The sequence below is a fragment of the Vulpes vulpes genome, chromosome 11 (assembly GCF_048418805.1).
Source record: "Vulpes vulpes isolate BD-2025 chromosome 11, VulVul3, whole genome shotgun sequence".
In the NCBI taxonomy this organism is placed as follows: domain Eukaryota; kingdom Metazoa; phylum Chordata; class Mammalia; order Carnivora; family Canidae; genus Vulpes; species Vulpes vulpes.
In genome coordinates this window covers 6,448,352-6,471,615 of record NC_132790.1, presented here as the reverse complement: position 1 = coordinate 6,471,615, position 23,264 = coordinate 6,448,352, and the positions used below count along the sequence as shown (strand labels likewise).

Sequence of the window (23,264 nt, the reverse complement as noted above, 5' to 3'; positions counted from 1 at the left end):
AAGTTAAACATATATTACTTATGTGACAATGGCAAAATAGAACCATGGCATCTTTCCGGTGTGACATTTTTCTCCCTGCAATTTCAAACATTTGCTCAGCTAGCTCTCACGTGAAAAAAACACACTCTACGGTAACAAGTTGCAATCATCTTCATTAATGGGAAATTTTGCAGTTTTGGTAGACTAAATTATTGGTTATCCTGCAAGGCTTGATAATTTATTCCACATGGAAATGTTGAAGAATTGTTAGAACAAGAGTTTTCCAATGAGAATAATCTGCAAAATACAGGCGTATTTGTTCAACTATTTTGAAGCATCTACTGTGTGCTTAGATTCTGAAACTATGCTACAATGGGGAACAAGAATAATCACAGTTACTTGTCCTGTTGGGTCTTACAGTCCAATGGATAAAATGGAAGATGGTAATCAAGTATAGATAAATAAATAATGGTAGTTAAGACTGCAAAGGAGAGGTTCCCAGAGCTACACTGTGCTAATAGGTAATATGGGAAATTAACCTTGTCTCAGAAGCTAGCAAGATAGCACTGAGCTGGGGTAGGGATAATTTTTTGAAGCTTATCAAAGGTCTTATCAAAGTCCATACCCTTTGAGACTCCATTTTCACATTGCAGCATCTCCCCTAAAGGAATAGTTAGAGGTATATTAAGCATTTTAGCTTATAAGGACAAGGATTTGTTTTATTAAAGAATTGTTGGAAACATCTTAAATATTCAGAAGTAAGTGCTTAGTTAAATATGCCTTATCAAAAATTATATCAATTACCTGGGAGGCCTGGGTCGCTCAGTCAGTTAAGCGTCCAGCTCTTGGTTTGGGCCCAGGTCATGGTCTCAGGATCATGGGATCAAGCCCTTTGTCCAGCTCATGCTCAGTGTAGAGTCTGCTTGAGATTCTCTCTGCCAGTCCCTGTGCCCCTCCTCCTGCTCATGCTTTCTAAATAAATAAATAAATAAATAAATAAATAAATAAATAAATAAAATAATTATATATTGACTGCCCAAAATCTTGTAATGTAAAAATGTTTTTGTTTTTTTTTTTTAAGATTTTATTTATTTATTCATGAGAGACAGAGGCAGAGACACAGGCAGAGGGAGAAAAAGGCTCCACGCAGGGAGCCCTGTGTGGGACTCGATCCCAGGACCACGGGATCATGCCCTGAGCTGAAGGCAGATGCTCAACCACTGAGCAACCCAGGTGCCACTAAAAATGTTTTTATTATAAAAAAGATTTTTTTTTAAATTTTTTTATTTATTTATGATAGTCACAGAGAGATAGAGAGAGGCAGAGACACAGGCAGAGGGAGAAGCAGGCTCCATGCACCTGGAGCCCGACGTGGGATTCGATCCCGGGTCTCCAAGATCGCGCCCTGGGCCAAAGGCAGGCGCCAAACCGCTGCGCCACCCAGGGATCCCTAAAAAAGATGTTTTAAGAGTAGTTACAAAATAGTGTTTAAAATGCCTTTGCCTTTACAGCCTACCTTATCCTTTCTAGTTACTCAATTTATCCTATTTGACTTAAAATATATCAATAGTGTATCAGCAAGAGCACTAGCTGCTCATACTAACCACTACTTAGCCAGCCCTGTGCTCAATACTTTATATCTGTTAATTCAAATGTAAACCAGTGAAATAGGTGTCACTACATTTATTTCTTTTGGTATGCTGAAACTTTTAAACTTTTACCGCGGGTATGTATTATCCGGTGCAACAAAGAAAGAATTGGTTGTGTTCACACTGTTCACGAGTTTCCTTATTGACATCTGAGAGAAATCTTTTTTTTTTCTTTTTTCTTTTTGTTGACAGCATTCTGTCAAGAGGGCTGCAGGTATGGTGGAAGCTGTGTGTCTCCTAACAAGTGCGTCTGTCCCTCTGGATTCACAGGAAGCCACTGTGAGAAAGGTAACCTTGCCTGCTTTGTTATTTTTTTTGGGGGGGGGTAGGGGGTGGAGACCGACTTTCAGAGAGAATGGGTCTCTTTCTCTGGGTGTAGTCCTGTGGGTTGACTTGATATGCCATGTGTTGATGGTGGATGTCCCTCTCCCAAACTGGGCACCTTTTGATTACTGCATAATAGGCATCTTCCCTTTGAAAATGCGACTTCACTTGCCCTCCCTCCAGCGTGTCTAATTTAGCCAGGTCCACTCTTTTCTCCGCCGTAGCGTGCAGTGTGCGTTTTCACTGCTGGAGACAAAGCCTGAGGAACTGACCTGCCCCACTTATCACCTATTGGGTAACATCACATGCAACCGCTGGAGCCTTAACAACCTGCTGCATCAAAGGAATCTAAGTTAGGACCACATGCTCCTTGTGTAAAAGCATGTTAAATAACTCCAGCAGCAGGTTTATGGCTGTGCTTGGAATTTTATTGTAATATTGGTTTATTACAAACATTATAATTCACGGGCCTAATAATATAAGCCGGTTAGCATTGGTAAGATTCCATTATGACCCCTTTCCATTTGCAGTAAATGTCGTGTTTACACTTGGTGCTGTTTGGTGAAATCCAGCTCTGTTATTAACGGAAGAAGTCCTCCCACCTTTGTCTAAGTGAAATTTGATGTTCAGTGTTAGTGTGCCAGTGTGTGTAATCAATGCAAGCAAGAGGTCTGTGCCATATAAACTTGAATATTTCAGTGTATTTGTCCATGAATTTTTATTAGGGTAAAACCATTGTACTGTATTTTTCTCAGAAGGGCGTGTCACACTCGACACTTATCACAGAATAGCATAGAAAGATGGAAATGCAATGTTGTCATCATTACTCCTATTATTTGATGAGGGGGAAGATGTCTTCATGTAATGCCAGAGATCTAAGCAAAGCTCCTTGTTCTCTCATGTTTAAAGGTTTCATTGTTTTAATGAGCCTGTTATACCCCAAATTGTCCAAAATGTTACGTTGTGCTACCTGTACATTTACAAGGCAGCCTGATCCTTTAAGAAACCTGTCAAAATCTACATAAATTATTCAAAAAGGAAATCAACAGTGTGTGTGCCTTTGTTGCCCTATTTTGTGATACTATCAACAAATCGTCACATTATTAAATAATATCTAATTATTAAAGGCTTATCCTTTAGGATAAGGAGCCGGGTTCTGCTTCAGAGCAGCATGAGAATGTTACCACATGCAGCTGAAATATTCTTGCCAAAAAGCAAAGAAACTTTTTTTTTTCAAAAGCAAAGAAACTTAATGGTAACTTAACACACATGCCTTTATTGCAGTACATTTGATTTTGATGAGGTCTTCTAAAATGAAAAAAAAAATAGCTAAGGTTTCACCTTATTTCCTCTAGAACTGCTGTGTTTCCCAAAAATAAGTATACAAAGATTAATGGGGACAGAAAGGTGATGATGATGTTGAAAATGGTGGCTACTACTATGGTATACGATTGACCATGTACTAATTCTGTCTTAGGCCTTGTACATGAATGCTTTAATATTAACAACAAATGAGAGATTGACCTCATCACTCCCATTTTATAGATGGCAAACTAATGCTTTTAGCCAGGTTAAGGAACTTCTGCAATGCTGCAGAGCCAGTATCAGAACTGAAAATATAAGTTGCATCACACAAAGCCTGCGTTGTAAACCCTTGCGTACATTACTCAAGGATAATACACGGCCTTCCTGTATAATACCCAGATTCCTGGGCTTCTGCTCCATTCCTGGTGAATCAGGAGGTCTGGGGAGGAGGGTCCACAAATCTGTACTTTCACCAAGCACCTCAGGTTGTCTGTGATAAACCAGTTGTTGGTATATTGTTATGGAGATGCTTAATCAGAATATTTGTAAAGTTCTGACTCTTTTTACCTTTTAAAGAATTAGGGGAGAACATTGATCTTACACCAGGGTCCGAGTCTTTGGCAGCTCAGGAAAAATTAATTGTGGTTTCTGATGGCTTGTTAGTTTGACCTCTGGCCTTTTCTCTACTCAATAAGTGGTTGGTTGAATCAGTGCTTACACTCTGGTCCATAATGTGGAGCATGAAGAACAGAGATAAGGAGAAAATCAAGACCAGAAGGAAAAATAAAACAAGGATTGATAGGACATGGGTTCCTATGTAAATGTCATAAATATAACTGTTGAATTTGAGACTGAGAAATGCATTTTCTTGAATATGTGCACAGTTATTTTAAGGTTAAAAAAACAAAACAAAACAAGGTTTCTCCACATGTGATACTATCTCCCATCAGTAGCAAAGCTGTTCCATTTGATACTGGCCAGTATTCAAATTCTGAAAGTTTTTTTTGTGAGTAAAGTACACATTTTCCAGTCAGTTGTGTGCAAGGGATGTAGATGAATTAAATTGTAGGGCAAATACTGAAAAGCTATGTATGCTGTATCTTATTTAAATTATTTTGTCATGGGATCCCTGGGTGGCTCAGCGGTTTAGCACCTACCTTTGGCCCAGGGAGCGATCCTGGAGACCTGGGATCGAATCCCACATCGGGGTCCCCGTGCATGGATCCTGCTTCTCCCTCTGCCTATGTCTCTGCCTCTCTCTCTCTTTCTCTGTGTGACTATCATAAATTTAAAAAAAACATTTATTTTGTCATGTTGATCATTAGTAATAACCATTCAATAATTCTCTTTTCCATTGAATAGTGATGTTGGATCCCTTTAGACTTGGCACAAGGGGAAAATGTAAAGGCATTATGAATATCTCACGGGATGATTAGACTAAATCTTTTATTTGGTTTCTTTCGATTTCAGGACTAATTAGATGTTCTCATTTGAGCTATACAGAATTCACTTATGTTTAATCTTAAAATGTTTCCATGACCCGCCCCCCCCCCCCCTGGTTATTGGTTTTATCCATTGTGATATTCAGCCTTTCGGAGTATAAGCACATTTATACTCTGAAGCAAATACCTATCTAGAATTTAATGAAGGTAAAAACACTCACCTGTTTTTGGTAACACAAAGATTAACAACTCTGCCTTTATTTTAGATTGAGGAGATTTTTAATAAATGTAAACTTTTCATAATCTCACGCAGAATAAGCAAGATTTAACCTCTCTTGGCTTCTGGACAGTGCATTATATTGGCCTTTCTCTGTGCCCTTACCTTTGACTTGGCCTCACCGTAAACATTGTGATGTGCGTGATGAAAGAGATGAGTAAAGAATCAGAAGAGTAATTTTGCTACTTTTAGGATAGAAAGGGCTGCGAGAGAAAGCTTTCTTACTAACCTATGGAAGCTAACAGGACATCATGGCACACTAGCAGAATGTAGCCCAAACAAAACAAAATGGAACACAACACAAAGTCCTCCCAGAGACTTTTCAAATGTGAAATCAATATACTATATTGATATAATATAATATACTAAATAGGTTACCCAGCATAAATCAGAACGCCATCTTTTGAGAACTGAATAAGATTAAGATTTCTACTTGGCATTAAGCAAATTTGCAAGCAAGAACAAGTAGAGATTATATACAAGGTGTCAAACTATGTCTGGTTAATGGTTTCTTAACCTTGACAGTACTGACCTTGAGGACCAAGATAATTCTTTGTTTGGGAGGACTGTCTCATCCATCGTAGGATGTTTAGTGACATCACTGGACTCTATACGCACTAAATACCATTAGCTGTGCCATCCCCAGTCATGACAAGCAGAAATATCTCTTGACATTGCCAAATACTCTCAGGGAGGCAGAATTAACTCCTATTGACAGCACTGAGTTTAAATGTAGCATTTTAAAAGGTATTTTACAAAAATGGTGTGTGTGTATATACACATATATATGTATCCATGTGTATATATGCACAGAAACACGTATATCTTAGGTAAATATATCAGTGTTAGTTGATAATATAAAAATTCCAAGCATTTTTTGCTGAAAGTTAGGGACATTCTTGACATCCAAAAGCCAGAGACTGGCTGATACCCACCCATCATGTGCTATGTGAGGCACCTAGGAGCCAGGCTGCTATGGGGGCTGGGCCAGTTCTCTGTCCACTTTCTCCCAGTGCCAGTGTGAACACGTGAATGCTTCAACACTGACCAAGGAGCATGTGACCCTAATCATTGTGTTCTCCTGAAGGAAAAGAAAACCCTTTATTCTTTCTTTCTCTCTCTATTCTTTCTTTCTTTCATGTAATTTATTTTGAGAGGGGGAGAGCACAAGCAGGGGGAAGGCAGAGGGAGGGAATCTTAAGCAGGCTCCACGCCCAGAGCACAGCATGGAGCTTCATCTCAGGACCCTGAGAATCATGACCTGAGCTGAAATCAAGTCAGACATTTAACCCACTGAGCCACACAGGTGCCCCTATTCTTTCCTTTTTTATTTAGAAGAAAGTTTTCGATATATATAATAAGATGATGTCTCATAGTATAAAAGTTAGATACACACATTTTAAATGGCATTTTCTCTAAAATGATTTCTCTCTGACACTATCAGGCAGTCACTTTGGGTAGGAGTTTTGGGTGGGATACAAATTTAGATGTTCTTTGTGGTGATACATGACAAGACAGCTAATTTTCCTGCATTTCCCTATTTGCATATTCCATGAATTCCGAATTGTATAAATGCAGGCACTCATAACCAAGGTCTTGTGAATCAGGCGGGGTTGGACAGTACTTGTCAAATGATAGGCTGGGCCATAATCTAATGTAAAAAAGAAAAAAACTGGGAAAAGATACGCTGATATTATAAAAATCACAGACCTTGACTTTTTCTCACATAACTTCAGAAATGGGTTCCTTTTGTTGTAAATATTCAGTTAACTCACATAACCATTGAACTTATACAATCTGCAAGTGTTTACAAATCATATTAAGAACCTAATCAAGAATATTCAGGGAAATCAATAAAGCAAAAAAGTTTGACAGTGTTATCCATTTGCAAAATAATTTCCAGTAGCTATTGTTTTCTTATTTTGGTTATCTGGATTTTCTAAGACAGTATTATTTGTGTTTATTTTAAATGTTTAGAAACCCGTTACTACAGAGAGCATAAAGCATCACAAAAAACTTCATTTTTCTCAGTTAAAGGGGAACCTTTTAATTTTTCCTTAAAGGGAAATGACTTTGCTGGATAATTTATTCTGTTCTTTTCCCTGTACTTCAGGGACTTGCAGATATATAAACAGGGGAAGTTTGGCCTGAGTAGGTTATCCACCCACCAGGTAAAAAGAATGGTTAGAAACAAAGACTTCTGTGATCTTCCACATTTTAAATATTGCGCTGACTTTGAGAGCACTATACTGGCATTCATCTATAAGCATTTTCTTTGCCCACCCTTATTTCAGGGAAAAATTTTAAGAGCTTTTAAGAAGGTGGCTATTAGTTCCATTCTGTAAATGGAGAACAGAATACTTCTTTTTTCTCTCCAGCTATCACAGCGCTGTGGGGAGGGCATGTGGGAAGAGGATGAGTGCAAATGTGCCTTTTCAAAATCCTGGAAGCTAGGACATGTATTTTACCTTTTCTCAGCAGGAGCTTTCTCTGGTGGTCTGGCCCGTGGTGTGGGCTCAGTAAATGGAAGCTTCTGTGACTGCCCTTGTGCAGCCAATAGGTGCTGGAGTAGGCAGGGCTTTTGTGGCATCATTTAAAAGGGAAATATGAGGATTTGAGGTTTCTGTATGTTGACCAAAAAAGAATGCATATAGATGCTCTATTAAAATTTCATTAAAGTCAGACAAGTGTGAATTTGTTTGAGGAGCTATTCCCCACTCTGGATATTTCCAGAAATAGAGAATAGCAGAGGAGAGGGATTGCAGTGGAGGAAAAGACAAGCCCAGACCCACCAACGCTAAGATTATTCATCTGGAGTACTTACACGGTACTGCCTTCCTGTCTTTAATTCCACCCACTCAACTTTTCTTCTTCTTTCAGCTATGATGGAGACATTGGGCCAAAGGTCCAGCATGCAGGGACTTGGATAGTAAATTAGGGATGCAGCCGGAAGTAGTGAAGAGGACTGGACTGAGGGACAGAGGCCTGAGTTCTGATACTGTGTGTGCCTCATGAATTATTTAGCTTTTGTGAAGCTTTCATTAGCCTGCTATCCATCTGTTATAACTCCCCAGAAGTTTACATTGCTTACTTCTTGTGAGGCAGCTAGCTTCACCCTTTTGAACATCTATGAGAACATGTATCATGTGCTTCAGCCTGTCACTAGTGACGTGGGGATTCTAATCCATGTATGGATGAATCCAAAGTTCATACACCTTCCAATCATCTGTTACCTCTTGATTGCATTACCTATGTCCAGGGGCAGCGAAACAAAACAGATTCTCAAGAAGACCAAATAAATTATGTTCTCCTATGACAAATGAGCTGTAATCTCCTACTTCATCATGTGCATTGTTTTTACACATTCCTTTTAGCATCTTTATTGTGCCTAAGGCAGGAAGAGAGTAAACAAAATAGGGGTTAAGAGCACAATCTCTGAAGCCACACTAGCTCATTTTAAGGTGGGGTTTCAGAACCTATGCTATGGGATCAGATATATATAATGTTTCTAAGCTTGATAGCCATTAAAAAATGGGCTGTCGGTATTATTTATTTCATGATATTATGGTGAGATTAAACAAAATCATCTCATTAAATCACTTGTTAGACTGCCTGGCATCCAGTAGGTATCTCGAAATGATACCTATCATTAATTCTATTCTCAATTTACCAGGTGATAAAATTGAGACTCAGAAAACATAGGCTAATTCCCCAAGGGCACTCAGCAGGTAAATGGTGGAGCCATGCCTTATGATCATCTGCTACTATCAAGGTCTCTAGTCTTTTGGCCGGCTCTTAGGGCCTCGAACTGTACCATTCAAATGTAGTATTTCTATTCATATCACCTTGGCCAATTCATCTTCTCTCTGGTCCCATAAACATTTTATACAATTTCGTACCAAGTTAATATTAATCTATGCACCAGATTTTTGTTCTGGGGAAAGAGTGAGTTAATTCACCTGAAATAATGGCATGTATAACCTAGATATGATTCTTGGGAATGATATTTTCCTTCCCATTTGTTGGAGTTGAAATTGAAGACTTAACACCAAGTTCTCACTCTATGATTGATAGCATACGTTGCTTTGTACGTAGACAGATGTGAGACCTCACCAAAAGGGCTACCCACTATTCCTTCTACGAATATTTCCTTACCCCTTTCTTGATTCCCCGAATTCACATAGAAAAACATACTGGTTCTAAGTTTGGCGCCATGAAACCAGGAGGCTCTTCCCAAATTCCACACTTGACTAGCTTTATGATGGGGGCAACATCAACTTTTCTGTATAACATGGGAGTAATCATTTTAGAAAAACCTTAATGTGGTCCAAACTCATTCATCAAACTTCCCTGAGAGAATAATCAGAGATAGATGCATGAATGGGGCTTAAGGATACACTTAAAATGTTGAAAGGATGGCATTTTAAATAATAGTACAATGGAAGCAACTAGATTTATAACAATAGAGAATTAGTGAAATAAATTATAGGTAATGATTATATGGAACCTGTAAAACCTATGGAAGATGACTATTGAGTGAGATGGTAGATAGAGTGTACAGTTAAGAATATAAATTCTTGCTCTATCATCTTGGAAAGTTACCTCAATCTTTTGTGCCTCAGTTTCTTGATTAAAAAAAAAAAATGGGAATTAGAAGAGTACTGCCCCATTGGAGAATAGTATTGAAATTTCCCAATATCTGGTAAACACTCATTTTGCACTAGACATTACGAAGTAAAAATGGCATGTTCAATATGAGTGCAATTTTTATGCACAGACACACATACACTATACACAGAAAAATATGCCAGGAAGATGTTGATCTCACTATGGGTTATCAGGTCCTTGTGTTATTTGGGAGCTTTCAGGACCAAAAAGCGTCTCAGCTGAGCAATTAAGTCAATATTGTATTCATGTGAAGTAAAAGCTTTTTACTGTCCGCAATCAGCCTGCCCCTCTGAGAAGTCTGCAGTGAGAAGGTGTGGACAGTATTTTTTTTTTCCTTTCAATACCTTATTATACAATTCATAGGTGTCCTGAATCTTACAGGGTGAGATTTTTATAGGCAAGAGGATAAGGCCTCATGTAACCAGTACGGTGGACTTTCAGCATCGAGGCCTTCTGGATGAGAGATGTGCAGTTGCTGGCCCTTACTTCATGAGCTGCTTTGGGGAAGGCCCTCACTCGCTAGGGAACTTCCAAATGAAGTTCCATTGACGTGGACAATCCTTTCATCCTTCTGTAGCTCTAAGCTTGTGAAGGGCCCCTCCTCTCTTGTGGCTCCTTTGCCCTGTAAGATTCACATGGGGTTAGGTGGAAGCTCTGGTGCTCTTCTGCAGGATCCCTGCAAAGCAGATACTCTTTCCTTCCATCAGCCCCACTGCAGCCCTCTCTTAATGTGGTTTTTTGTTTGTATTTGCTCTGCCAAGTGGCTGAGGCAGTTGCAGATCCAGGCCTTAACCTGTAGATTTCTGAGATATCAATCAAATACCAGTTGCTCTGTCCTTCACAATCTGGAGGACGTTTCTGGGTGTACTTCAAGTCTGTCACCCTTAGATGAGTTTTCAGAGGAAAGTCTTCTCTCTCTCTATCTCCCCCACCCAAAAAAAAAAAGTCACCTAGAACAGTCAACATACCAAACAGTTTTCTCTAACAAAATCCTTACTTTTGGCCTGGTGACCATGCCTTGCTGAATTTCTAGACCTCTGATTGCAAAGCTGGAAAGTGGTTAATGGTTAATCTAAGCAACTGATTTTTGAAAGTGTCATAAAATAGTCAAGCGCTCAGCTTTGGGATGCAGGAATCCTTACTACATTATCACCTGCCAGATCTCTGACATGGGAAAAGTCCAATTTAAATATCTTACTACAGTGGAGTTCATTAAGTACTTGATAACTGAATAAATGAGTACAGGGAAGGACCTTAAATTTCACATGGTCCAGTCTTTTCATTCCGTAAACCATGAGTTGTAATAACTCCATTTGAAGTCTCATTTAAACGACACCTAAGTCAAAGCATATCATGTTGAGGATGGAGGAAAGAAACACCATTAGGACAAAAATTTTGTGTATTTTCAGTAGCTTTGTCAGCATGCCTCTCTAGCAAGCAAAGTGAAAGGAGCCAATCTTGGTAATTGGCCTTTCCCATCAAATAAATGAAAGCCCTATTAGGTACTACCTTGTCTAGTTAGTAAAGCAGAAAATAATTCCTGACTACTTGATAAGTATGATAAGAAGTTCTTGGGGACACCTGGGTGGCTCAGCAGTTTAGCACCGTCTTTGGCCCAGGGCGTGATCCTGGGGTCCCAGGATCGAGTCCCACATCGGGCTCCCTGCAGGGAGCCTGCTTCTCCCTCTGCCTGTGTCTCTGCCTCTCTCTCTCTCTCTCTCTCTCTCTCTCATGAATGAATAAATAAAATCTTGAAAAAAAAAGTTCTTGCTCCCCACCAGGAATGCTCACCCTATTGAACTGTGAAAAGTCAGGAGTTTGGTTCACATGCTTATTTTTAATCCTATGCCCTGGGGAATACAAACACCACTGGAACTTGAAGCACTGTTGCTAACCAGAAAGGAAGGCCAAGTGTCTGTGAAAATATGACCAACTGGAACCAAGAAATTACAAACTTTGCCTAGTAACCAGTATCTAAGAATTCTTTGCATCCCAGAACACATACTGCACTATATAGATCATGTGGAAAAAGACTAATTGAAGCCAATAGACTGACTGAGAGGGAATATAACTCTTGTGATTTGCATCGCTCTCTCCTAATAGAATCCACTGATTAGAAAAGGTAGTTGCCTGAAAATGTTCACTCGGGTCCAAAATATGATAAATCAAACATCAAAATGTGTGCGTTCGTTCTGGTAATGGTTGAAGAGATAAGCAGTTTCTGGCTTGGTGGGCTAATGTGATTTTAGAGCATTCTCCAGTTTAACAGAGGCCTTAAAGTTTATCTGTGGGTGGCCACACTTTTACCTAAAGTAGATTGAGTCCGTGAGGGGGGGGACATTTTATCTCAGAAGCACTGAGGAGGTACTGAAGGGTTTTCTTATCGTGATTTTATGTTGTTAAGGAATGCCTTGCTAAGGAAACCTTTCAGCACCTTCTCAGGGCTTATGAGACAAAGGCAAATTCCATGGCATGATGGATCAAGACCTCCATGGCTGGTCTCTGCCTGCCTCTCTAGCTTTATCTCCTCCTCCTCCTCCCCATCCATCTTACATTCCTACCGGGCCTAAACTACTTCTGGCCACTGAAATGCACCATTCATTCATTCATTTTTACCAATCCCTGAGCTTTTGTTTGGAATGTTCGCTCTGCTGGCAACACACAGACTTAGATGTGGATCACAGATATAGGATATTAATTTAAAATAATAGAGTGGTTATTGAGAGTCTCCAATATCCTAAAATACCTCTGATCCTTCTTCCTCTACATTACGCCCACCTCCTGTGGTCTTCCTCCTTGGTCTTCCAGTTGATGGCAGGATCTATCCTTTCACGTGCCCTGGATCAAGATCTTGACATTGTCCTTGACTTTTCTTTTTCATTGCATATCTTAATCTTTGCTGGGCCTCCAAAATTTTTCTAGAATCCAAATTACACATCTCTACCACTATTTCTCTGGGACATGACATCATCATTTCTAATCTAGATGAATGTAAAAACCTGACTTAATTTCCACTGGGGTGCAATGATAGTCTCCTCTTAACAAAGTAATCAAGGGAACATTATTCAATAATTTAGACCTAGTTAATCTTGTGTCCCAAGTCCTCCATGGCTCCCTATTTTCATGCAAAGTCATTACAATAGCCTGTGAGACTGCAAACTCGAGTCCCCCTCCTTGTTACTATTTGCCGCCACCTTCATTCAGTGTGCTCCCCTCACTGTATGCCATCTTTTCCAGTCACAATGGTCTCCTTGATTTTCTGAGAACACACTATTCATGTTCCCTTATTCTTTGCTTAGAATTTTTAGCTCCCTTGTGTCATGTAAGTATTTGTTCAAGAGTTATCTCCTCAGAGAGACCTTCATCCCTAACTAAAATAATTCATGTTCTAGGACGCTTGGGTGGCTCAGTTGGTTAAGCATCTGACTTGGGCTCAGGTCATGATCCCAGAGTCCTGGGATCCAGCCCTGCATCAGTCTCTTGGCTCAGCAGGGAGTGTACTTGTCCCTCTGCCCCCTCCCTTCTCCTTACTCTTCTCTCTCTCTCTCTCTCAAATAAGTAAATAAAACCTTGAAAAGATAATACACGTCCTCCTCCTGGTCACTGTTTGACTGTTTTCAGAGCCTTTTTCACTCTCTGACATGATAATGTCTTTTTTTTTTTTAATATGATCTGCTTACCCAGGATTTAAACTGCATGAGGGGGAGAAGCCTTTTTTCTTACTGAAACTGTACCATTGGTACCCAGAACAGTGCCTGCACACCACAGTTGGCCAAAACATTTTTTGTATCAATAGATAATAAAGATCTCTTAGTTTTTGTGATCACCTCCAAAGACACAACTCTGTCATCATGGTGTATATTGGGAAGAATGAGAAAATTATTGCTGACAATCACACACCTTCATCGCTGATATTTTTAGGTTGTATGTAGCAGAGTTATCCTTAATTTCTTCCTCACCTTCACTTTCCCATTGAATCACTGCAATCTATTTTTTTTTCTCCATTCTACCACCTAATCTAAATTACTGGAATGATTTTTGCCTGGAATGACTAGAAGCAAATCTATAGATGCCAAGACCAGTTCCTCCCTTTCAAAAAAATATTCTTTGTGCATTGCAGCCAATATCAACCCTATAAAATACAAATACAGTGAAGTTAATTCTGTGCTGAAAAATCTTAAATGTTCTTCAGTGCCCTTGGCATAAGCCCCAGCTTCCTTTCAGTAGTCTCACTGACTCTCTCTATCTGCCACTTCCCCATTCCACAAACTGCACTTTTAAGCACTTTCTGATTTACTGTCAGCAAATTATCATGGCACTCTCTTTGAGTAAAAGTGATGTCAAGCTACCAATGGCAAGCTTTCATTTTTCCAGATGCTTGGTCTTCAGATATGTGGAAATGCCATAGTCACTTGTGCATTCCCCGTAAACTCCGTGCATTAGCATTTTGAAGGCATTTACATTTATTCTCTACGTAATTTTTCTCAGTGTCTCTTGTAGTATTTCTCCAGTCTCGGAAGATTGGAGTCAGAATGGTGTAGGGGTGTTTAAACTACATACTTACTATTTAATGCTTAGGCTAGATCTCGTGCTAAGTGTTTGGCATATATTATGTTATCTAAACCTCATAACCCAGAAGCCAGTGGCTTATCACCATCTTCTTACCCCATACTGCTAATCTAATTTCATCAGATAACTACACTGTTCCTACTTGCCATTTTTCAAGCCTATAAGCATACCTCAGGACCTTTGCATTGGGTGTTCTCTCTTTCTGGAATGTTCTTTATATACACGACTCATTTCTTTACCTGCTTCAGGTTTCTGCTCAAATAACATTTGTCAATGTGGCCTTGCCTACCAGTCTGTTAAACTTGCAGCCCCGCCTGGCTGGCTCAATCAGAAGAGTGTGCAACTCTTGATATTGGGGTCATGAATTTGAGCCCCACTTTGGGGGTAGAAATCACTTAAATAAACAAAAACTTAAACTAACATTGCAGCCCCCAAGTTTGCCCCAAATGATAATATCTCCATTCTCTTCCCCCCCCCCAATATTTGTCACCACTTAAGACATTGAATATATCACTTATCTGTCTTGTTTATTGTGTCTTCCCCACCACTGGAATGCTGCCTACCCTGATAGTAGAGACTTTTGTCAATGTTTGCTGTGTGGCTACAGCTCTCAGAAGAGTGCCTGATGCTAAGCATGCACTCAAAAGATACTTAGTGAATAAATGAGTGATTATCCTCATTTATTGAGTAAATTGAGACTAAGAACTGCCGAGTAATATGCCCAAGATTATAGGGCCTAACGAGTGTCAGAGCTGTGATTTGAGCAGTTCTTTTTGCCTCAAAACCCAGGCTTTTAAACACTGTCCTTTGCAGTCCTTTCAAAAGACAAAGCTGATTAAAAAGGCTTTGACAGTTTGCCAGAGTGCATCTCTTGTGTGTTGTTTTTCTTAGTTGAACTCTGAATTCTGAGTGTGCCACTGTGATTCCTCTGTATACCATCTGTACCACGTGGATGGTTTGAGAGACTAACTTTCCTTGTAGCACCTTAGTTGATACTCTGTTCTTTAGAATGGGATAGGCATACTCTAACTATTTCGCATAGGACAGGTCTTTACAATCCTTGATGCATGCTTCTAGGACCTATGTCATCTCTATATTCATCTCATAACAAGTGCGTAAAGAATGTATTTGCATCTTGGTTTTACAGATGAGGGAACAGAGCTAAGAGATTAAGGAAATTGCTCAAGTTTGTAAAGGTAATGAGGAGGACATCTGGGACTTGACTTCTCTGGTGGTTTAAAATTCCATGCCTTATAAATTTCCTTCATTATCCTTTCATGCCACCCTTGGTCTCTCCCTCATAGGAGTGTTCATTTCTCTTGTCCCAATTCATTAACATGGAAGTTTAATCTTAAAAGTGCCAGAAGGAGGTTACTGTAATACTGCTTCACCCGTAGAGCATTCTTACACCAGGACAATGGTGCACAGTGTAACCTTTCAAGCTGGACAACCTCAGCCACTCTTCATATGCCATTGACCAAGTTCTATAACTTCCTGAGATGCAAGAATGTCTCAACGTTCTAGGGACTAGAGAAAGTCTGCTTTTAAAAAGCAGATAATAAATTAGTAGGTGGTAAAGAATCGGTGGTGTACAGACTCTCCTGGGAACCTCTGTATTTGAGAGCAATGTCCTCAGTTGTAGCTACTACTTAACAACTCTTCATAGTCACTGAATCTGTCAAAGCCATTTCCTTTCTAGAGCATCTCAGGAAACTATTGTAAAATAAGCATCATTTCCCTCTTACAAAGAAACATGTTCAGGTAGGTTCGAATGAGTTTTTCAAGTTCAGAGAGTATAAACATTGAGCTGGTATTCCAATAGGGGGCTTCCAGTCCCCCCTCCAATCTTTAAACTTGAAGTGAAATAAAAGCAATGTGAGTCTCTCAGTAATGCCACTCCAACAGAGATTGATAATTAAATATTATTCTAAAATAAAATACCTTTCACGTGGTAAAGTTGGTATAACATCCCCAGGGAAGTGAAATTTTAAAAATCAGAAGGAAACAAGACCTCTGAACAGATGCTTGTAGATAAGGATTCTATGAGATCTGAAGTCTTGTTTCATTTATGCCTGCGGATCTTTTTATAACAACCCTCATTTTTTTCACCAAGGAGAAAACTTATTTTAATGTCAAGTAAATAGGTTTTCATGACATGAACTATCTAATGTTTTGATAGTTATTAACATACAAGAACTGGGCATCTGAGAGAAACATTCTCCCTATTCCTCAGTCTACGAACATACCTGTGGCTAAATATACTTGAAATGATTATGTGCCACCCACTATTATAATTACTTAAATAGATTATAAGATAGATACTACTATTATCCTCATTTAAGAAAAAAGGAAGCCACAACTGCTAGGTTTGAGATTGGAATTAGCTTTCTACAGCACGATAGGTAGTTTCTGTTGTTCTAATAAGTTCCAAGTTCTCTGCATTGTTGAAGGAATTTCTAAAAAAAATGATTTCGTTATTTAACTCACTCTCCTCTCTTCCTCTGTTCAGTTGCTGCAGTGTTTTTTTTTTTTTAAGATTTTATTTATGTGAGAGAGAGAGGGAGGGAGGGTGAGCATGGGAGAGGGACAGAGGGAGAAGGAGAGAGAGGGAACCTCAAGCAGACTCTCCACTGAGTGTGGGACCCAATACATGGCTCAGTTGATGACTTTAAGCTCATGATCTGAGCTGAAGCCAAGATTTGGACACAAACAACTGAGCTGCCCAGGTGCCCCTGGTTTCTGTAATATTTAGCAGAATTATCATCTAGTAAAACCTTTGGTAAATGTCACATTCTATTCCCTCTTGTTTAAGGGTTATCTCAAAGCCCTAAAATAATCCTAGAAGTTCAGGAAGAGGGAAAGGCAGAAAGTCTGGAAAACACACAGAAAGTTAATAAGCTTTTGTTTAAATATACTATGTAGGTAGAAAAAACACACAAAACATAATTATATAACTCAGTTTTAATAAGCTGAAACTAGAACCAAGATTAAAAACTAGAAGATTATTTGTATCCCAGAAACCTTGTCTCCTGTCCTCTTCCAAGGCCCCACCAAGAGGAGCCGTTGTCTTGACTTCTAATACCATAGACTAGTTCTGCCTATTTTTTGAATATCACATGAAGGGAATCAAACTATATGGTCTCTCTTGTTTGACTTCTTTAGTTGGATGTTTGATTTGTAAGATTTACCCATATTGTTGTTCATAGCTATAGTTTTTTAATTCTTCCAGAATAGTATTCTGTTTTATGGATATGCCAAAATGTATGCATCCATTCTATTCTTGGATATTTGAGCTCTTTATAATTTTGGTTATTTTGCTACAATACATATTTTTCCACATGTCTTTTGGTGACCATATCCAAATATTTCCATATATGTATATATCTAGGAACAGAATTGCTGGATATACTTAGGTTCAGTTTTAATGGATACTACCAAACTGTTTCCCAAGGTGGTTGTACTATTTATATTACCAGTAGCAATAAGTAGGAATTCTAATTCCACCATAACTGCATGAGGACTTATGTACTATCTTTTTTATTTCAGCCATCCCGCTATTGTGGGACTGTGTTATGGTTTTAATTTGCACTTTTCTGATGACTAATAGAGTTGAACATGTGTTTTGGGCTTATTGTGCATTTGATTTTGCTGATTTATGAAGTACCTAGTCAAATCTTTTGCTGTTTTATTGCACTGTCTGGTATTTTCCGATGCACATAGTTTTAAAAGTTGAATGTATCTACATGGCTGCTTAAGAAAAAAACAGAAACTCTGCTCTGGTTCTTCTACTCCATTCCTCCTCTCCAGTACTTCATTTTCTTCCCCATATCTCTAATAATCATACATTTATGTTACTATTTCTTGATTTCTCAGATTTAGACATTACCTGTTGACCACCATGGAAGACAAAAGATTCATTTATTTCTCAATTTCCTGCCTGCAGTACATGCACAGATAGACACACAGAGGCATTTCCCATTTTCTTCTTCTTCAATTATGATTAGGTCAGTGTTCAGTGTTTACCTTATTATGTCTCTATAAATGACATTTTTATGGGAGCTTCATAGTTAGTCAACACTAGTTCTTTTGTACTACACAAATGCTTTCTTTATCTGGATTTAATTATTATCTCATTTTGTTACTGTTTTTTCACCCATTTTTTCATTCACTCAGCGTTGATTCAATCCCAATTTTCATTGAATAATATTATCTTCCCAATACATTTAAATTTATTTTATATTTTATAACTTTAAGTCGGAGGAAGTTTTTCCAAAGCCTTCTGACCTCCTCCGTTCTGTACTATTAGCTCTTTTGGTTTTGTTTTGTTTTTTTTTTTTTTTTTACTTATTTTTATTATTTTTTTTATGATAGTCACAGAGAGAGAGAGAGAGAGTCAGAGACACAGGCAGAGGGAGAAGCAGGCTCCATGTATCGGGAGCCCGATGTGGGATTCGATCCCGGGTCTCCGGGATCGCGCCCTGGACCAAAGGCAGGCGCCAAACCGCTGCGCCACCCAGGGATCCCTCTCTTTTGGTTTCTATCAGAGCTGTTTTCTTTGGATCTACTTTCAACATCATCTCTTTCTTGTTGAGTCTTCCCTGAACCTTGTCTATTTCTCTTTTTTGGATTACAATCTAATTTATATAGGATAGATATTGCATTGGATTCTTAAGAAAGAGTGTGTGGAAGATAAATTGTTCTAATGTTTCAAATATCACATGTCAGAAGATGTTTCTTCTCTACCTTTGTACTTAGTTGATAGTTTAAATGGGTTTAGAATTCTAGATTAAAAAGTTTTCTTTAGAACATCATAGGAGTAATTCTGTTGTCTTATTTTTTCAGTGAGGCTTTTGAGAAGTGCAGTGCCATTGACTATTTAAATGACTTCTGATTTTTCTTTTTCTGAAAAATTCTGGACTCTTTATTCTTGGTGTTAAAAATTTTTGTGAGGTCCTATTATGAAACCAGTGCACCGAGGGCTTTGAAGATCCTTTCGATTTGAAAATTTCTGGTTTTGTTTTTGGGATTAAAAAAATCTTTCATATTTTACTCCCGTGAATTGTCTTTGTTCTTTATTTCTGGAACTCCTATTATTTGGGGCTTAGACCCTTAGATTGGACTAATTGATTACTTTTGCTTCCTTTTTCATCTTTTTCTCCTTTTATTTCACTTTTCTTTGTTGGGGAGGCAGAAAGATTGCATCATTTCATCAACTTTATTTTCCAAAGTTATTATTCATTTCTGCTATACTGTTTTATTACTGTTTCCTGAATCATCTTTTTATATTGTTTTCAATTCTTGTAGATAGTAATCTTCTTTGATATTTTTTCAGCAGACAGCAACAATTTTTAAAGTTTTTAAAGAAAATACTGTGTTTTCTCTAAGGTGATTTCCTTTCTCCCTGCTAGTTCTTTTTCACACATCCAGTACCCTTAGCTATATGCTCACTTTTGTGAGTGAGACATTAAAACATTGGTGGAAACCTCAGTTTACCTATGCAGAGTATTGATGTAAATGATTTTAGACTCATTCTTTTTTAGCCATTGCAATCTTCTAGAAAAACTTCCTCCAATATAATGGAAGGAATTAAATTTCTGGAGAAATTGTACTTCCTTGCTAGCATTCTGAGAGCCAGATGGGGAGGGCAAGGCAAAGGGTTTTCAAAAATCATTCCGTAAATTTTCACTTAATCAATCCCCTTTTTCTTAGTGTCAGGAGAGAGTACCCTTCAAGGTCCTTTTAGCTGGACTAAGAGTCAGATCAATATGAGACCGACTAATAGGAGAAAATCAAATTTAATATCACAAAAACAGGCAATCCAACAGACATGAGATTCCAAAGGCATCAAGGAAGGCAACATGAAGTATATAGGTCATTCTGAACTAAGGAAAGGTAGGGAGTAGAAGTTTGGGACTTGAGAGGAAAGGAATGCAATTCATGAGAATATGAAAAAGTATAAATGTTTGATAAACAAATGTTTGCTGGGCCACTTAAAAACAAAGAGAACTGTGATCAAACAGGCCTTGCTGGGCTCTTGCCTGTCTACCATACCTACTTCATATCATAATGCAGTTACCTATGGGGATGGTGCTCTTCCAGGAGCTGGTCCTCTATCTAAACTCATTTTAGGCAGTTGAGGAGGAGCAGGGAAAGAGTTTTTCTTTTTCTTTTTTTTTTTAAATTTTATTTATTTATGATAGTCACAGAGAGAGACACAGAGAGAGAGGCAGAGACATAGGCAGAGGGAGAAGCAGGGTCCATGCAGGGAGCCTGACGTGGGACTCTATCCCGGGTCTCCAGGATCGCGCCCTGGGCCAAAGGCAGCGCTAAACCGCTGCGCCACCCAGGGATCCCAGAAAGAGCTTTTCTTGAATCTTCTGGGTTTTGATTGCTTTTTAACATAATATACTTTTTATGTCAGAGTGGCCCATATTGGGGCAGCCTGCCATTGGCCTCATTTTATCGTTGCTCTCAGCTGTCTTCCAGCTTTTGTGGTACCCTCCACTCGAAAGAAAACTCTAGTTTTTGATGGGGCAGGAGGAGGACAGCAGTCTGGATAGAGTTAGGGAGTGGCTCTGAGGAATCGAACTGCCTGTGTAATTTCCAATTAATTTTCCCCTTTGCCTCACAGTTTGCCAGAACTTCCAGAGATAGCTGATGCTTCCAATTTCTGTGTTTGGTGGTGCAAGTCAAGTTGCTTCTTTGTTTCTGCCACTGCAAGCTATGAGTCATTTTTCCCATGTCTTCTGAGTGAATTAACACTTATTCATCCCTTTCCAGCTTCCAAAATTATGTCTCCTTTGTCTCTCTTCCAATGTGCTTTGTCTTTGAGGGTTTATGACCTTCATAATTTCTCTAATATTATTTTATTAGTGTTTGATGGAGACAGTAGAGGTAAATGTGAATATTGAATCTAGTGTCTTTAATTGGAAGGTAGCCCCTCAGTTCTAAAATTGTGTCTTACCTGTAGATGAAAAGTCATAAGGGCCCCTGGCCAATATGAAAATGTATATACAATAATAGTATTATAAGGGACTGTGATAGAAAATGCTATAAAATATATTTCTCTTTTAGAAGAAACAAGATTGGGGGAAGAAATACAATTTATAAGTATCCCATAACAGCTGCTCTCCCCGCACCAAAAAAAAAAAAAAAAAAAAAAATCAGAAGAGGCTTCCTGAAAGGATAGATATTTTCCCTTTGGAAGTAGACTATAAATTTAATTTCAAAGACTGATAGGGTATTATTTAAATGTTAAATGTTTGAATTATTCCTTTAAATTGGCAGGATGTTTTGGGAAATCGGGACTATAAATTGCTGTTCCTCTAAGGATAGTTAAGTCAGGTTTTAAAAAATCAAGAGCTATTTCACATGAAATTTCATTTGAAATACAATTTCAAGTGATTTGGAAGTGAGCCTTTCAATGGCTTGGGAAATGACCAAGGGGATGTAAATAAGAGGAAATGGTAAAGGGAAATGTAGTACATAATTGGGGTTGAAGGACCATCAAGATACCACAGAGATGAGCACTGGGCTCAGACTTATTTAACAACTTCATTAATGATCTGGAAGAAGAAAGATTCAACAATTAATTAAATCTACAGATGGTCCTTAGTGGAAGTTCCAAATACCAGGGAGAACTGAGAAATAATACAGAAAGACCTATGGGTCAAAAGCTTTGATAGCTTTGGGCACAGAAGAGCAGAATTATATTTGGGGAGGATAATTACAATTGAATACACTTTGTTCAGTGAAAAAATAGGAGTTAAATTGCAAACAATGCTGAGTAAAAAATAGTAAAGCTAAGAGAAATTGTGGGGCTAGTGAGAAAATTATTTAGGCAAGAGCAGAGCTTTGTGACTCTAGAAATAAATTGATTTTTAAGAATAAAGTACACTTTTTGATGTACTTGTTATCTAATCACAAAACATTTAGGCACCAGAAGGTTGACATTAAAAACAAGAGTTGCTCTAACCTCAAATATACTTACATTTTCATAAGATACATGGATTAGAATCTCACAAATACACTGCAGTGGATTAATGAGGTTACCACTGAGAAATGATGGGAAGAATGGGGGGGGGATTCAGGAGGCACTGTTGAGAGGGGACTATGTAGCAGTAGATTATACTGATATAGTGGAAGTTTGGGAAGACTGACAGATACTTTTATGCCCTATCCTAGTAGTACCACCCACAGTAGGGAGCCTTCTAGGTCTGGATGTTGGGAAAGCCTGTTGAATTTTAATGGTACAGTCAATAGAATAGAACTCAACCGGGGCCATTAGAATGGAAGTCCTCTATTTGTGGGCAAGATGTCAACTACTGATTGAGGACTCTGTACCTTAGTTAATGAATTCCTTTAATTCTCACACTCCCTCTACAAGATTAGACATTATTTTCATCCTTAATGTACAATCATGAAAACTGAAGCCTAGAAAATATAAGAAAATCATCTAAGGCTAAGTGCTAATAATAATAAGCACAGGGAAACTGGTATTCAATCCAAGGGCTGCCTGCTTCTAAGATCTGTATGTGGTCTTTCTTTTTTTTTTTTCAACTGTGCTACATCATCTCTCAGAGAATATAAGCATAAATAATATATGCAGAACTCGTGTATATGTATTTGTCTATTCTTTAGAGTTTTAGGTGCTTGTCTTGGATAGAGAAACAGTTTTCTTCTGCGGCTCTTATTGACAGAGCTGTTATTGCATATAAAGTATGTGAGCAGAATTCACTCTGCAATTTCCTTCATAAGGGAGGAGTGTTTTGTATCTGTGTTAAGTGATTATGTGTCTTGGGAAGAAAAACACATCAACTCATTAACATGTAGCAGGAATTATATAGTTTGATAATGCCATCCCTGACTACTGTCACCCAGAGTAAATGCCTAAGAATTACCACATTTTAAAATTTAAATATTTGTTTCAGGAGACAATATTTAATATTCAGATATTCTAGAAATTTAAGGAAATACATTGAAAGTCTTTATCCTCCAGCTACAAGTTTCTCTACCTAGAAGGAATAAGAATTAGTAGTTTCTGTCATATAG

At 38.4% G+C, this 23,264-nt stretch overlaps 1 protein-coding gene across 2 annotated transcripts in view; it reads left to right on the top strand.

The window, feature by feature from the left end:
• Positions 1 to 23,264, top strand: part of NELL1 (neural EGFL like 1) — an 805,991-nt gene that overhangs the window by 600,898 nt on the left and 181,829 nt on the right. For both annotated transcript variants that reach the window (XM_072725392.1, XM_072725393.1), the window contains exon 15: positions 1,821 to 1,916. In XM_072725392.1, the coding sequence (XP_072581493.1) occupies positions 1,821 to 1,916 (96 nt within the window). The remainder of the gene's footprint in view (positions 1 to 1,820; positions 1,917 to 23,264) is intronic.